The sequence below is a fragment of the Coregonus lavaretus genome, assembly GCF_964263955.1.
Source record: "Coregonus lavaretus genome assembly, chromosome: 2".
Taxonomy (NCBI): domain Eukaryota; kingdom Metazoa; phylum Chordata; class Actinopteri; order Salmoniformes; family Salmonidae; genus Coregonus; species Coregonus lavaretus.
The window spans coordinates 47,372,622-47,389,845 of NC_139989.1; the positions used below are offsets into that span (position 1 = coordinate 47,372,622).

The window sequence follows — 17,224 nt, forward strand, 5'->3', positions numbered from 1 at the left end:
CTCCCTCGCTTTGCCATTGGGAGATAGGCTCGACTGGTGATAATGATTGGCTGAATACATTGCAGGAGGCCTGTCCTGATTGTAGAACAGTGGGACTTGCAAGAGTTGGTGGCGGGAAAATAACGAAAATAAAGATATATGCCGATATGAGCAAGCCAGGGACATTATGTGGTGGCGCTACAACAAACTGAAACAACAACCCGTTGTTTCTCTTCTGTGTTCACAAAATTACTAGCTATTGTTGATGCAAGCACACGTTTATTTTCCCTGAATAAAAACAATACTTTAAAGTATATTATTCTAGCTTGCCCAGTATTGCAACCATATCTAGCCAACATAGCTAGCTAGCTACATAGAAAAATACCAACGTTTTGTTAACGTATTTTATTCATTCAACTGAGAAAAGCAACAAATAGCATTGACCACAATTGACCTTAGTCTGTAATACATTATCCTGTATGTAATACATTCTCTTTGTCGCACTGTCATTCATAGGCCTCCTCTAACCTGTATCCGCAGTCCAAGCTCTGCAAGCTGTTTGTCTTTTTAACTTGCTTATTGGCAGAAAAATGATTCACCAGTTCTTCTATTTAAGACACGACTCCATGCCTCCTGCCTGTCTGTATGAAAGCATCCACAGCGCGGTCAATGTCCTGGTCAGTGTGGGCCGCTGAGATCTGGACCCGGATTCTGGCTTTGCCCTTTGGTACCACTGGGTAGGAGAACCCAATCACATACACTCCTGTGGGAATCAGAAGAATGAGTACTTGTAGTAGATAGACATAACACTGAAGACTATGGTTCTTCAAGAAAGGGCAGATTGGAGGCCCGATTCAAATGAATATTTTTTCCCCCAGCCCTTGTATTCAAGCAGTGTAGTTTGCAGCTAATAATCTATTAGGTCTATGGTGGCCAAAGCGCCCCTATGTCAACTCTGATTGTTGCCAGCTCCCATTTTGTGACACAGAATTGTTGAATACAAACCATTAATGAGTATATCTCTGTCTCCCTCTACAGGTTGATATGTGTCCATTCATTTGTAATTCCACACCACTCTGTTAGCCAGAAATATTTTTGATCAAGCTTTTCAAAAATAGTTAAATTCTATAAAATGAGTGGACAAAAAACCCATTGAGTATTTCAAACAAATATACAGCTTGTTTTGTAATGTTTGATAATGCTTGAAATGTGCTTGTGCTCCATTCATATTCAGCCTGAACTGTTGTAAGTCGCTCTGGATAAGAGTGTCTGCTAAATGACAAATGTAAAATGTCTCACCTAGTTTCAGCATGTCATCAGCCATCAGAGAGGCTAGTCTGGCGTCCCCCAGCATCACAGGACAGATAGGGTGGTCAGAGCCTGAGATGGTGAACCCAGCCTCAGTCATTTTGTTTCTGAACCTACGAGAGGGGGAGAGAATAATGACAACATGACAGAAATGACACTCGTTCCTCATACAGTATCAATGCCTTCAACTTTCATTGTTGCTAACTGGGTTCTCTGGAAAACATGTTGTGCTCTTGAAACTGTAAACATGTGTGGAAGGATCCACTGGAGGCTGCTGAGGGGAGGACAGCTCATAATAATGGCGCAAATTGAATGGCATCAAACACATGGAAACCATGTGTTTGATACCATTCCACTTATTCCGCTCCAGCCATTATCACAAGCCCGTCCTCCCCAATTAAGGTGCCACCAACCTTTTGTGAAGGACACAGTACAGATAAGAGACGAAACAAGCAAGTGTTGAATGCAGAATAAACACAGATCTTGTCACTTTTTCAGCACAAGGGATTAGTCAATCTCAAGGTCAATCAATTGCTCTTTTCAAACATGTCCCTTTCATGATTTTGCTCATACTTTTCACAAAGACCAACACAAAAGGCTTATCTGTTTTTGTCCGTGCTCCTATGTTAACCGTTGCATAAGCTTAGAGGGTGTCTACCACATTCACCAAAAAAGAGGGCCCCTCCCCGGATTCCCACCTCATGGTTTTGTCCCCGACACTCTGAGCAATCTCATTGGACGCGAGGAGCAGCTCGACAGCCCGGGTAGCGCAGCCCACGACAGGAGGAGGGAGGGAGTTGGAGAAGAGGTAGGGACGAGAGCGCTGCCTCAGCAGGTCAATCAGAGGTTTAGGACCCACTGTGTACCCACCTGAGAGAAAATAGAAAGAAAAGCATATCCACCTTTTATATTGAGATAAACCTGACCTGAAGGTCCAGGTGGAAAGAAAAGGCTGACGCCATAACGATGTATATTTTCAAGTTTATTTTTGTCATCCATTTATGGAGTTCAATTACAGAGCCTACATTGTCAATAGTGACATTTCATAAGCATTGAGAACATACAGTACCATTATGCGACTCCATATATGGGTCTAAACCGAGGGAAACCTACCAGCTGCACCTCCCAGTGCTTTTCCCAGAGTAGAGTTGACAATGTGAACCCTGTCCATCACTCCCAGTAGCTCATCTGTGCCTCTGCAAACAAAATTGAATAACACTATTAGTCGGCATAATTGGCTACAAAACCATCATCCTTTCTAGTATTCCTAGGCATAATTAGAGTTCTATCATAATTTCTCCATCTCTCCTTTTTATCTCCACCCGGACCTTCACTAACCTGCCTCGTGGGCCCATGAAGCCTGTAGCATGGCATTCGTCAATGAAGACCAAGGCTCCATACTGCTCTGCCAGGTCACAGATCCCCTTTAATGGAGCCATGTCACCATCCATGGAGAACACACCATCCGTGACAACGAGGCGTAGACGAGAAGACTGAGAGGGACAGGGCGCCATGATGACCAGTGATGCAAACACAGCCCATTAACACTAAAATCAATTCAGCAACCTTCATCTACCCATCACTATGGTTTCAAGCTTCATGGATTTCAAGAGGATTCTGTATGATAAGCTTTATGAAAGTTACAGCCCTTAATTTCAAAAAGATGCTGTGCAATCATATGAAGGTAGTCCAGGTATTAGGATGGGGAAGACGGGGTTAAGAAATCCTCTAGCTCGAAGATGGACAGCAGATGACGGCAGTCTTACTTCTTACCCCTCCGTCATTATCCCACATAACAATCACCACAAGGAGATTATTATTTAAATGCATGTATAGCACCCTCTTTACCTGGGACTCTTTCAGCTGGGTCTCCAAGTCATTCAGGTCCATGTGTTTGTATCTGAACCTCTTGGCCCGACACAATCTGATCCCATCAATAATAGAGGCATGGTTCAGCTCATCAGACAGAACTGCATCGTTGGGGCCCAACAGAACCTGATGTAGAACAGAGTGCATTACTACTTTAGGCCGTTTAATACAGTGGCATAGATACTGTAAAGACAGACCATGCAACAGAATGTTATAAAACAGTTATAATCACATGTTAATGTATTCAAGAATCACAAACCTCAAATAGCCCTGCGTTGGCGTCAAAACAGCTGGCATATAGGATGCAGTCCTCCCGCTCATGGAACTGAGCCAGCTTCTGCTCCAGATCTTTGTGAATGTCCTGTGGATCATATGGTAAGGAGACACAATCACAGAGTAATGTGAACCACCAGAAACACTTGTGCAAGCAGTCTTTAGGTTACCTGTGTGCCACAGATGAATCTCACTGAGCTCAGCCCGGCACCATACTTCTTCAAGGCCTCTATCCCTGCCTCCACTACCTGGGGATGGCTGGAGAGGCCCAGATAGTTGTTTGCACAGAAATTCAATATGTCTGTATGGGGAGAGAGTGTGAAACAATAGGTAAGCATATATAAACCAGGTCTTAGAGGACATACACATCATAACAATACTGACTCAACTCCCAGAGAAAGCTTGATTTACCAGTGGCAATTACCACAGTGACCTTGCATGCCTGCTGCGAGTGGCGCAGTGGTCTAAGGCACTGCATCGCAGTGCTAGCTGTGCCACTAGAGATCCTGGTTCGCAACCGGGAGACCAATGGGGCGGCGCACAATTGGCCCAGCGTCGTCCAGGGTAGGGGAGGGAATGGCCGGCAGGGAGGTAGCTCAGTTGGTAGAGCATGGCGTTTGCAACGCCATGGTTGTGGGTTCGATTCCCATGGGGTATGAAAATTAAAAAGAATGTATGCACTAACTGTAAGTCGCTCTGGATAAGAGCGTCTGTTAAATGACGAAAATGTAAATGATATGTTATCTATATTGGGATTTCTGCCATTGTGTACTTACTGGCAAATACAACAGAGTGCCAGCTGTACACACGAGAGGACGTGCAGTCAATAAGCCATTCATAAATCAGCACTAGGGTCAGTCATTCTCTGGTACACAAAGGTGAACAGTGACAACATCAGCAGCCACCACAAATCACGATAACACTAAGCACATGCATAACTTCCAGTTGCCAAGTAGGGCAAGTTTCGGTCATGTAGCTAGCTACCCCAACACCATCAGGTTGAGATGAATTTCAGCGAAGTTCAGATGGGGGCAGAAAAGACTAAGCTAGTAGGTAAACTAGCTAGCTTGCTACAACTCCTGGTTGTTTGCAACAAGTTTGACAACGTGGGTAGACTAGAGCTAAATTCCTCGGTGCCAACTTTTGCCACACGTTTTTCATGTCCCTGAGGGCAGCAATAGGTAGGCAAATCAATATAATTGAAAGCTGGTGTGCTGACCTTTAACTATAACGTTCGGCTACTCACCGCCACGACTGCCGTCCACGTAGATATGAGGACCCTGCTTAGACGTGATTATTCTTTCTCCTTTCCAAGTTCCACCGGTTCGGATCGCTTCAAGTTCATGCTCCAGCAGCGATCTAGCCTCGGCGACAGCTGCATTACCCCGGTTTGAGGTGGTAGTTGAGGGTCTCAAAATACCCCTTATTGGGGTACTAAGACAACGGACAGCTGTTCGAAGAGGCATGGTGAATTTCTGTCAAAATCTTTCCAAGCAGTTGACAGGTTGACTAGACAGGATAACAACGTAAGGCGTGGCCAAAAATAATGTAAGTGACGTCAGAGTAAAATGTAACTCACGTGGGCGTATCATTGAGCACCAATCAGAAGCTATGGGAGTGTAGAGGTGTTTTCTGAATCCAACCACGTCTCAAAACATGTGGCCAAAGGCAGTACAGTATGAAGATAGTTTTATCCTATCCCCGATCACACTTGTAAGCGATGTCATTGCGACGTTGGCTAGCTAAGCTCATGCGTAGAAACACGTCATCGGGTCTAATGGTCGTCTGGCGCCGAACTACCCATGTGCAGGCAGTCAAATCAAAGGCACTCCTTTGATATAAAATAGTTTTTGACGAAAATAAAAACGTTTCAGTTTGTCACTTTCACGAGGTTGGAGTAATAACATGTTAAACTACTTAAGACATTGGCTCGAATCTAGGTTGTGCCTTTAGATTTCGGCCTGGTCTGTTTGGTCTGTTTCGCAAGCGTTCCCGGAGGTCTCGCGATGTTTGCGCCTCTGGGTTTAGAAACTCCGTGGTAAAGCGACACTATGGGCGAGTTCATTTCACATGGCCCGGTGTCCCGTAAGCTGGGTTCGCAAATTGTATACTATTGTATTGGTCTTTACATCGCCAATATGCCGGGTCACTGGTCCATGCAAAACGAACTCGCCCTATTTATTTTGCATGTAGCAACAAAGTAGCCAAATTCAAATAAAACGCTTTACTTTTCAATTAAACCTATAGAAAACCAAAACCACTGATAGAACAAAGAATAGCAACCAAAGAAACAAAGCAGTCTGTCCTTATACTTGTACACAGGATACAGAGGAGATAAAGGTAAACAGCTTAATCTGAAAAATGCCAATCTTGATTTATACAGAACAAAAAGATAAAACGCAACATGTAAAGTGTTTGTGCCATGTTTCATGAGCAGAAATAAAAGATCCCAGAAAGTCTCTCAAATTTTGTGTAGAAATTTGTTCACATCCCTGTTAGTGAGCATTTCTCCTTTGCCAAGATAATCCATCCACTGACAGGTGTGGCATATCAAGAAGCTGATTAAACAGCATGATCATTACACCTTGTGCTGGGAACAATAAAAGGCCACTATAAAATGTGCATTTTTTTTTACACAATACAATGCCACAGATGTCTCAAGTTAGGGAGTGTGCAATTGGCATGCTGACTGCAGGAATGTCCACCGGCGCTGTTGCCAGAGAATTTAATGTTCATTTCTCTACCATAAGCCACTTTCAATGTCATTTTAGAGAATTTGGCAGTACGTCGAACCGTCCTCACAACTGCAGACCACGTGTAACCACACCCGCCCGGGACCTCAAGATCCGCCTTCTTCACCTGCGGGATCATCTGAGACCAGCCACCTGGACAGCTGATGAAACGGAGGAGTATTTCTGTCTGTAATAAAGCCCTTTTGTTGGGAAAAACTCATTCTGATTGGCTGTGCCTGGCTTCCAAGTGGGTGGACCTATGCCCTCCCAGGCCCACCCATGGTTGCGCCCCTGCCCAGTCATGTGAAATCCATAGATTAGGGTCTAATGCATTTATTTCAATTGACTGATTTCCATATGAACTGTAACTCAGTAAAATCGTTTAAATTGTTGTTTATATTTTTGTTCAGTATAGTTTAGAAACCATTTAGATACCATGCAGAATAAAGATTTCCAGATCAAAATGCTATATTTCAGAGATCCAAACATAGGCCTGCTTTATGCTTCACAATGCATTTCTAAATTCCCTCTTCCATACTTTGGTTTTAGGCACAATGTTAGTTTTTAAATGTTGAACTTGGAATATCAATTCCTTGTATCAAGAAAAAAACAAAAAAAACTGAGTTAAACTTGCCCTTGCCACGGCTGTATGGAACTCCTCTCAGCCCTTCGGTGTTCCACACGCTGAGCACCCCATCTCCCAACCCTCAGAGTGAATAAAAACAAACTCTCTTTAAGACATCATCTGTGTTTAATATTACAGTATTTCTTCATGACATTGTGTAACATTTGATAAACTTCAAGTACTTCAGAAACAATTAGGTTTTGTATTGCTCTTCCTAAAAGTGTTCTGTATTACAAATGGGATTCATCATGAGCATCACATAATTAATTTCCTAACCATTTCCCCTAATTATAGCTTATTACAATCTACTAACATTGTGTTTACCATGTCTGCATTTTCTGTAACGCACACCATTCAATGTTTATCTGAAAATATTGGGCATTTCCATTCTCTAAGAAATGTAACAGGAATTACACTCAATCATTGTGCAAATGTTTGCATCCGTATACATATGCATACCAGAGGAGGCTGGTGGGAGGAGCTATGGAGGACGGGCTCATTATAATGTCTGGAATGGAATAAATGGAACAGTACCAAACATAAGGAAACCACGTTTGATTGCGTTCCATTTATTCTATTCCAGCAATTATAATGAGCCCATCCTCCTATAGCTCCTCCCACCAGCCTCCGCTGATGGATATCCATATACAGTGGCATGGGACGATTTAAGTTCTTATCATAAAGCACTCTTTTAGAGTAAGTTAAAAACACTTGGTCCATGTTAATTTAGCCTTAACATAAAAAATATACATTAAACATATTAGATAGACCTTAACCCAGGAGAGTTGAACATAAAGTAGTACTGTAGTGTACCTGAGTGTCAGTAGCACACCCCGATTTTCAGGAGTTCTTGTTCCCACCAGTCATTTGCTCACTGTATGTGCCAATCATACATTCAGTTCTCTCACACTATTTGGGAAAATGGCATTGGTTATGTGGCAGGTTGCGGCTTGACCTATGACTCAGTGGTTGTTGTCACGAGAAGAAGCTTTCAGGGATGGGAGTCGCTCTGCTGCTCTCGCTCTTTCTGCCAGAAACTTGTCAAATTCTGAAAGGAGGGAGAAGGAGAAGTTGCCTTAGAAGGGCTTTGTTGGGTCTCAAAAAGGGATTCCTCAGGACTTTGTAACAGTACAAGAAAGCAAACAAAATTGTTGTTGGATCTACATAGTGATACCCAGGGAGTGGATGAGAGATGGATGAGGAACTAAGAAATATAAGCTCACCCTCACTTGTCACACCCTCTGAATCAGCCATGTCGTCCTCCTGTGACACACATAACACACATGAAAGCCTTGTCTGTTGTGTTCACGTCAAGTCATTTGTCCAAACGAATCTACTTGCTCATGCAAGTAGATTGAATATGTTCAAGAATCCAGGAATGCTACATTTGCTGGGGTAAAGTACAAAGCAGGCATTTACTGTACACTATAGTCCATAAAACCAAATGAGAAAGGGGGTGCAAGGACAGACACTGGTATAACATGGAACCAAGTTGGACTCCGCTTGTATACCATGACATTTTGAGTGAATGCCAATAGTGACCCACCTCATCCACATCCAGCCACTTCTCAAGGTCATCCATCACAGACGTCTGACTCACAGGGATCTGGGGGAGTCGGGTGAGAGGTTACTGTCAGGATTTACTGTAAGCCACTGTTTGGTCATCACAAGAACACCATTACCCCTAGATTTTTCTTGGGCAATCTACAAATAACCACCACTCAAGCATGCGGACCCCTAGTATTCTGATTGAAACAAACCGAAACCCCTTTATTTTAGACAGGGGGAAACAAGGGATCCACCACCCTCAAGTTATGACAGGGAAAACAGAACAGAGAGTGGGAGTAAATTAGCAAACCTAGTAATGATTCCGAAGAGTCATGATTTAAAGGGATACTTCAGGATTTTGGCAATGAGGCCATTTGTCTACTTCACCTGAGTCAGATGAACTTGTGGATACCCTTTTTATGTCTCTGCGAGCCGTTTCAAATAAGTTTCTAACTCTAGCACAATCGCTAACTAGCGTTAGCGCAATGACTGGAAGTCTATGGGTATCGATCTACTAGCATGCTAGCAGATACCTATAGACTTCCAGTCATTGCGCTAACACTAGTTAGCATTGGCTCACGAAACTACCTCCAACTTCCTTCATACTGGACACATAGACATAAAAATGGCATTCACAAGTTCATCTGACTCTGGGGAAGTAGATAAAGGGCCTCATTGCCAAAATCCAGAAGTATCCCTTTAAGATGTGCCAATACACACCATCTATCAGCTTCAGAAATGAACACTTATAAACACCCAACCCATGAATGCAAAAAAAAAAGTTTAAAAAAAAGTATTGTTTGACAAGCTAAAAATAACCAGATCAGGCACACAGGAAAGAAGAGCATGCAACCATCTCAGTACAAAGATGGAGAGGAAACAATAATTCATTAAAATACACACTAAACATGATTGAATGCAAAATATCCCAGCATGAGCCCCAAACACAGGCTAGAACGCAAACGGAATGGCACTGTGCCAGCCAATCAGACCCACCATTCCCTTTTCCATCATCCAATCAAACTGTGGTGAGGAGTTGAGGTGGGTGGGGTCTGGGCTGTCATCCTTTACACAGATAGACATTTTTATTTACGAACAAACATACCGGTAGACATGCATGCCATAACACAAAACCATTGGGTTATGAACAAGCAGACAGACAATTTTATAGCACTGACAAAATTGCCAACTTTGCACGTGAAATTGTATCAGGTTAACAGACAGAGAACATTGTTTACGCATACAGAGGCAGGGCAGACCTACACATTAACTAAGACACAGGGATATTGTACACATTAGTGACACTTAGTAACACTCCACAGGGCACAAGGACTCTATGGACACAATCATTGCCCTTCCTAACCAGACATCCTTTCAAATCTGTCCTGGGTTAAATCATTCTGGGGTTACTGACCGTTCCAGTGTTCTGTAATCTGGTGTTCTGAGCTTGAGCCAGACTGTCGGCAGCACCTTCATTCCGCTCACTGAAACACAAATTTCACTGCTTAGAAAATGATGCAATTTACAGTGTACGTACAGTAGTAGAATAATAGCCATCTCCACAAGTAACCATTGGCCATAGTATGAACCACTTCTACTGGAAAACCAAATACAGCGGAGGAACGCATTCCTTCAACATTTGTCCTGCAAATGTTTGTACAGTTTTCTCACTAGCCATGTACGCTTGCAGTTCATGTCAGACTCCGTTCATAATCCTTATTGACAGAATGAATGGCACAGATATCTTGAGAGAGATAAGCAGCCACCCTGAGCCAGTCAGGTTCACCTCAATAGGCCTACATTCATTTCCTGTTTAGATTAGAGCACCACCTTAGCTGGAGCAGGACTGTTATAACCTAAACAAGCCACGGAGTGACAAGACTGAACCATAGCACTAGTCTATTTGTTATACAGTACTAAGCCAGGAGAAAGTCTGAGACCTGCTTTTGTAAGCTCCCTCTCACACTCTCGCTATCAGTCTGAACAATCCGTTCTACGATGAAAGCAAAACATGGATTTTGTTGGAGCTGCCTATTACCTCGGTCTCTGTTGTGTCTGTGAGATGCTCCTGTTCTGTGCAAATTCATCAAATTCCCTCATACCTATGTGGAAAACAGGGAAAGATAATGAATTGTACTATAGGGACAGTGAGAACCTCTATCAGATGGAGGAACACTGTAGTTACTTACTGAGTCCTGTCATCTGACTAGACACAGTGTCAACTGTTGATCGGCTGAGATGGCAGTGGGTGGGAGCTGTAGCAACAGGCTTGATTGCAGCACTGAGGTCAATAAGGTTGACGTAGGTCGGGCTCTGGGCGATTGAGAAAAAATGTGAAGAAGTTGAACAGTACATATCACAAATGCATGTCTGGATGAGAAATGAGGGTAAAGGACCACAGATCCTTAAGAAAAACACTTACCTGCTGTGTAGCTCTTTGTCTCTGAAACCTGGAAAGGAAATAATGAAAATCACACTGTTATCATAGCAGGAATTATTGACTGTATCTGATGTTGATCATTTAGCTGGGACAATACCTCTGGTAGCGAGTGAAGGTGGCATTGATTTCATCATTGGCAACCAGCAGCTCCTCGGTCAGCTTCTCCTCACTGAGTCTTGGGACCAGCTCCATTATCTTATCCTGCATGTCCTTACATGCTGCATACAACTCCTACTGACAGAGAGAGCAGGAGATACAGAGAGTCAGCGAAAAGACAGCAATGGACAAAAGAGAGATGGATACAAACAGATGACATGTGTCACAGCCATGGATGGACAGCCATAGAGCGTGCCCAGAGAGTGAACCAACTAACCTGAAGCAGCTCTGTGTCTGAATGCTTGGCTGTTGCTGGATCCAGTTGAGACATCATATCTGACATCACTGTCAGGTTACCTCGAACCACTCCCAGGTCTGTCTTCAACTTTTTAACCTGGAATAGGAGTCAATGGCATCGGCACTCATATGCTAAATTGTGTGGGTTGGGGTTGGCATAATACTGCAAAGCATAAACTTTTATCATAAACTCTGGATGTGAAACAAGTAACTGTGAAACATCCACAGTGCACAAGGTAATTTGATTTTAAAGTAATGCCCTGGAGTGAATTCAGCCTCCATGCAAAATATTGTTGTGTTACTAAAATAAAAGCCATGCCATTTTAGAGGCCCCTGTATGACATGAGCATTCTAATCACCTGATAAGGTGTGAAGGTGAGGGGTCCCTGCTCGCTCTGTTGGTATGCAGGAAGCTGGGGTGATATGGGTACATGCCTGGGAGATGAGGGTGTAGCAGATACAGTGACAGTAGGCCCGTTATCAGGCATAGTCTGGTGGACAGAGCACAGGGACCAATTGAGTTAGAGAATAGTGTTAGGGAGTAAAAACGGCTTTAGAGAGGTTTAGCAGAAAGTTGTACTCTGTATTTGTCAGTGAGGAAATGCATGCATGCATTTTCACCAGTCATTGTTTGAAGGTATACCCTATTTGGAGTGTGAATGGGGGAGTATCCATCCAGTTCAGTCATGGGGAACTCCAGTCCTTTCCGCCTCAGGTCCTCGTACACAAAAACCACGCCCGTCAGAGCTGGTGAGCTGCGGAATGCGTCTGCCCACGCCTGAACAATAGACAAACACAGATCATAAACAGCACAGCCCGACAATAGCTAGCTGTCAATTCCAACACAGTGTTAGTGAGCTCTGTGACTTACTGAAGGTATGAGTAACAATGCCATCGCTCACCTGTATAAGGCTGAGCACTCTGTCATGCAGGACCAGAGGGGGATTGTTCTTAGGTAAGATGGCCCTGACCAGAACCCCCTCAACAAACTCCCTGGTTGAGACTAACACATGGAACCTGTGGCCACAGTTCTTCACACACGCTTCCAGTACCTGAGAACCAACAGGACATAAGAGAGAGGGCGAGAGAGAAAGTTTAGATTGAGTTTCTTCATAAACTTGTAACACAGGTTACATGTTTATGAAGAAAAGGCAAAAGTATGGTGAATGAGAGAGGCAAATGTTACACTCACAGTCAATGCCAGCATGACCTCTCTGAAGTTCTTGTTTCCCACAATCCTCTTCTTTATTGCTTTGTATGCATCTCTAGGCCTGTAATCGTTGTAGGTAAACAATCAATTTCAAACAACAAGAGCACAATATAGTAAGCTGCCAAAGGAAAAACCAGTCCATTATGTCAACAGAGGATACACACCCCTCCTCTGTCTCGTTGATGATGTCACAGATCTCCATGTTGAGGGCCCAGTCCTCCGACTGCAGACTGGAGCTGGTTGCATATTCTGAGAACAAAAACAATTAAGACATTGCACTTTATTTTGCATTTATTTATCTGGACGACATAATAGTCACTGTGAAACGGTCTCTGCCTCATCATTCTAATACACAACTCTCAATAGTTGTGTATTAGCCTACTTTGCTGATCCCTCTACTCATCCATGTGAGTTAAATCCCTGTTTGTTTGTCAAACTCATTCTTTCTCCGTCTAACTGACTGGTTCATGTGACCAGCATCAGGTGCCTTGGCAGACGTTTATTGAAACAAATTAAATGTTCTGTCTTCATTCCTCTGAAAGGGAGGGGATAGAAACAGGATTTAGCTCAGTTGAGAAAGTAGAACAACCTCTCCTACTTTTACTGTCACATTGTGGTCATATACATTAAAATAGGCAGACAGTATTCCCATCTATAATTATGTCACAGGGAGGAGCTTTCAAGCTTATAAGATAAAATAAAATAGTAGGCCACTTGTAGTCTACATAAAAACAAGTTTGCAAGCAGATTAATTATTAGTCAGCAACGTTATTCACTCTGAAACATCTAAAGTATATGTTATTCAATTATTTCTTAATAGGCCCAGTGCAGTCAAAAATGTGATTTTCGTGTGTTTGATATATATTTTCACACTATTAGATGGTAATAATACTGTGAAAATGATGATAATTCGCTTTTAGTGTAAGAGATGTTTGAAAAGTCTACCTGAAATGTTTTGGCCTACCTGGTGATATCACCATGTGGTAAATTAGTTAACAGACCAATAAGAAAGAGTTCCAAACCTCTGCCAATAACAGCTAGTTTTCCTCTCCCACTCACAGTCCTAGCAAAATTATTGCTTGAGAAATTGCTCTTTGCTAAGAAGTTGTTTATTTTTGACCATTTTAATTGAAAACATTCACAGTAAGGTACTTCAATGTTACCCAGAAATGATTTGATATTGCGATAAAACGGCTGCATAGGACCTTTAATAAATCCCCCCCCCCTTAAAATTAGGTCACGAAGGAAGGAAACAACTTTTCACCGCCCCACCCAGAACTTGCCAAACAATTGGTCTATAGAACACCAACAACACCCTAACTGGCCAATGAAATTGAGGATTAAAACACTGTAAACCCGCCTCTAGGGTATTATTGTGCGGTGTAAGTGTCAGTCAAGTAATAGCATAATCTGTTCTTGTACTGTCAATCTTCATCAATTAACTAACTATAAGTAAGCAATTGTCACAGTTTTGTTTCTTATTAAATACATAACCAATAACGCCAACTTCCTTTTGTGGCATTTTATGGAGTCTGTTTTCCAACCATAGCCTACCAATGTCTTGTAGCGAATCATGTCTGATGCAACAATGTAAACTAGCTACAAACCGCTATAAACCTACTTTATTAGTTAAAATGTAACATTACCTATTCGCTGGCCAACCGGTGTAGTAAACGGGTTCCCTGTCAGAAACTCCATCCTTCTTTCTGCCAGTCAAACCAAAATCCAGAACTGCGCGTCCTTCTTTTCCACAGCAGAGAGGAGTTCTCGCAACAAACTGGAGCAGCACAAATTGAATTAAATTAAGTTACGTCATCTGTTAAAGTGAAAGTTACATTCACTGAACTTTATAGTCTACTAATTGGGAATTTATACATTGCATAAAATGAGACCATATTAATACATTCAGAATGATAGGGTAGCCTACAATAGGGCCACCAGAACATTTGCACAGAGAGGAACAAAAAAACACTATTTGCCTAAAGGCTATATTTTCAATATTGAACAATGATAAACCATCTTCACATTCTACCCCAGCCATCAAAATACGTGGACTATGAAGCTACACTACATGACCAAAAGTATGTGGACACCTGCTCGTTGAACATCTCGTTCCAATATCATGGGCATTAATATGGAGTTGGTCCCCCCTTTGCTGCTATAACAGCCTCCACTCTTCTGGGAAGGCTTTCCTCTAGATGTTGGAACATTGCTGCTGGGACTTGCTTCCATTCAGCCACAAGAGTATTAGTGAGGTCGGGCACTGATGTTGGGCGATTAGGCCTGGCTCACAGTCGGCGTTCCAATTCATTCCAAAGGTGAGGTCAGGGCTCTGTGCAGGCCAGTCAAGTTCTTCCACACCAACCTTGACAAACCATTTCTGTATGGACCTCGCTTTGTGCATGGGGGCATTGTCATGCTGAAACAGGAAAGGGCCTTCCTCAAATTGTTGCCACAAAGTTGGAAGCACAGAATTGTCTAGGATGTCATTGTATCCTGTAGCGTTAAGATATCCCTTCACTGGATCTAAGGGGCATAGCCCGATCCATGAAAAACAGCCCCAGACCATTATTCCTCCTCCACCAAACGTTATAGTTGGCACTATGCATTGGGGCAGGTAACTTTCTCCTGGCATCCGCCAAACCCAGATTCGTCCGTCGGACTGCCAGATGGTGAAGCGTGATTCATCACTCCAGAAAACTCCTGAGTCCAATGGCGGCGAGCTTTACACTACTCCAGCCGACGCTTGGCATTGCGCATGATGATTTTAGGCATGTGTGCTGCTGCTCGGCCATGGAAACCCATTTAATGAAGCTCCTGACGAACAGTTATTGTGCTGACATTGCTTCCGGAGGCAGTTTGGAACTCGGTAGTGAGTGTTGCAACCGAGGACAGTCGATTTCTACGCACTACAAGCAGTCCTGTTCGTTGAGTTTGTGTGGCCTACCACTTCGCGGCTGAGCTGTTGTTGCTCCTAGACATTTCCACTTCACAATAACAGCACTTACAGTTGACCGGGGCAGCTCTAGCAGGGCAGAAATTTGACAAACTGACTTGTTGGAAAGGTGGCAATCTATGACGGTGCCACGTTGAAAGTCACTGAGCTCTTCAGTAAGGCCATTCTACTGCCAATGTTTATGTATGGAAATTGCATGGCTGTGTGCTCAATTCTATACACCTGTCAGCAGTGGGTTTGGCTAAAATAGCCGAATCCACTAATTGTGTAATCGTTTTCTTGAGTCATGTAAACTTTTAAGTAACAATATTGTCGGCTCTGTCCTATACAGCAATGTCAACTGATTCAGCTTTCTTCCACAAGGTCGCACTGTTTCATTAAAGATCATGTAAATGTTAGGGTTATGGCAGAGATCGTAGATTTACTACAGTCAGTCAGTCACTAGTTCTGTTATGGTATGGTATGGTTTCTATTTCACATAGGCTATTCCACTTCATTTACTGTGCACTAGGAGTCAAATTTGGAGACACCTCTATACAATTATTTTATTTCAGTATTTTTAGATAGTAATGAAAATATAATAATTAAAAAAATATGTGCAACAAAATAACAAATAATATGTACTGTAGATGCTATGACATTGTAATAGCATGTATTTATTGCAAAATTCCTAAAATATTGAATAGTTTGTGCATTTAAAATAAATAACCTGCAAATTACATTCCTTAAATGTTGTTTTCTTCCTCAAATAGGGTGAGATATGCAGGAGAAAAGCCCAATAATTGACTTGTTATGCCGCAAAGTTGCTAGGGGTGACTCAGAATGACTCACGTGAGACGAAAATGAAAACACTTTAGAGGTGTTACTCTCACCGTCTCTGCCTTTACTGTTCTGTACCTCACAGTTATGATGCCATAATATCACTAATAAAAATGTAATAACTTCCTGTGTGTAAGTGATTTGGTTGCAGGTGCTTTGATGTTGCCAGATTGTTTGAGAGATGGTCACTGTCTGTGGTCATCAGATGTGAGTTGCTGTGTTGCACCTGGAATAGTTGTTTTCTTCATTAATGGTCTCATGAGTCTGGGAGTAAAGAGAAAATTGGGGTAACCATCACTGTGCTCTTCTCTGCTGCTGACCTGTCTCACCCAGGGGCTTTCTGACATCACTGGGTTCCACAGCACAGAGACTGAAAAGGCACTGGCCATTCACTGTGACATTTTGCTCCACATATGTGTATTTCAATGGCATTCAATTGTCCATCAAATCCAAGTGTTTTTCAACTGTACCAAAGGAGGTTGGTGGCACCTTAATTGGGGCGGACAGGCTCGTGGTAATGACTGGAGCGGAATGGGTGGAATGGTATCAAATACATTAAACACATGGTTTCCATGTGTTTGATGCCATTCCATTTGCTCTGTCCAGCCATTATTATGAGCCATCCTCCCCTCAGCAGCCTCCACTGAACTGTACCCATGAAATTAACACTAACAAAAACTATCTGGATGATTACAGAGAGAACTAACCATTATGGCCTATGTATATCATAATCATAATGCAGTGGGGAATTCTTATTAGGACATGTTGGTATAAAAATGTTTAGGGAGTGATAAGCCCTTGAATCATGGTGGCCCATGTTATCTTATCTCGAACAATGGGTGTGAGAAATTGTATTTCTTGTAAGGAAGGGTACCAGTGTGTTCCAATGCAAAGTCTTGGTGACCACTGCAGTGAACCAATAGCCAGCCTACATGGACCTGTCCAATCCACAGCTGAAAGACAGTTGCTGGCATAGGGTGATTTCTTCTCTCAGAGGAAGCTCATGGGTTCAATATGGGGACTGCAAAATGCCAGTGGTCAGCCAATACTGAGCCCAGCTCTGAGCCAATAG

At 42.7% G+C, this 17,224-nt stretch overlaps 2 protein-coding genes across 8 annotated transcripts; both read right to left on the reverse strand.

Annotated features, from left to right (window-relative positions):
• Positions 1-243: 243 nt before the first annotated feature.
• Positions 244-4,957, reverse strand: LOC311102506 (2-amino-3-ketobutyrate coenzyme A ligase, mitochondrial-like). The gene is made up of 9 exons (XM_084143867.1): positions 4,676-4,957; positions 3,600-3,730; positions 3,416-3,517; positions 3,136-3,282; positions 2,626-2,780; positions 2,401-2,483; positions 1,986-2,157; positions 1,279-1,400; positions 244-742 (listed from the first exon to the last, which is right to left on the reverse strand). Exons 1-9 carry the CDS (start codon positions 4,893-4,895, stop codon positions 591-593), a joined length of 1,284 nt encoding a protein of 427 aa, XP_083999993.1. The 5' UTR covers positions 4,896-4,957; the 3' UTR covers positions 244-590.
• A 1,936-nt stretch (positions 4,958-6,893) lies between these two features.
• Positions 6,894-14,151, reverse strand: LOC311104649 (target of Myb1 membrane trafficking protein-like). Of its 7 annotated transcripts, none has more exons than XM_084146508.1 (17): positions 14,024-14,151; positions 12,542-12,626; positions 12,360-12,438; positions 12,070-12,219; positions 11,811-11,945; positions 11,527-11,658; positions 11,148-11,264; positions 10,872-11,005; positions 10,757-10,784; positions 10,524-10,647; positions 10,373-10,436; positions 9,749-9,818; positions 9,331-9,399; positions 8,333-8,392; positions 8,010-8,049; positions 7,436-7,834; positions 6,894-7,254 (listed from the first exon to the last, which is right to left on the reverse strand). In XM_084146508.1, the coding sequence occupies exons 1-16, from the start codon at positions 14,073-14,075 to the stop codon at positions 7,749-7,751; spliced, it is 1,425 nt and encodes a 474-aa protein (XP_084002634.1). In that variant the 5' UTR covers positions 14,076-14,151; the 3' UTR covers positions 6,894-7,254; positions 7,436-7,748. The 7 variants fall into 7 exon arrangements, with proteins under 7 accessions (XP_084002634.1, XP_084002633.1, XP_084002631.1 ...); XM_084146507.1 differs by having other exon boundaries at positions 6,894-7,267; XM_084146505.1 differs by having other exon boundaries at positions 7,418-7,834.
• Between the last annotated feature and the right edge of the window lie 3,073 nt (positions 14,152-17,224).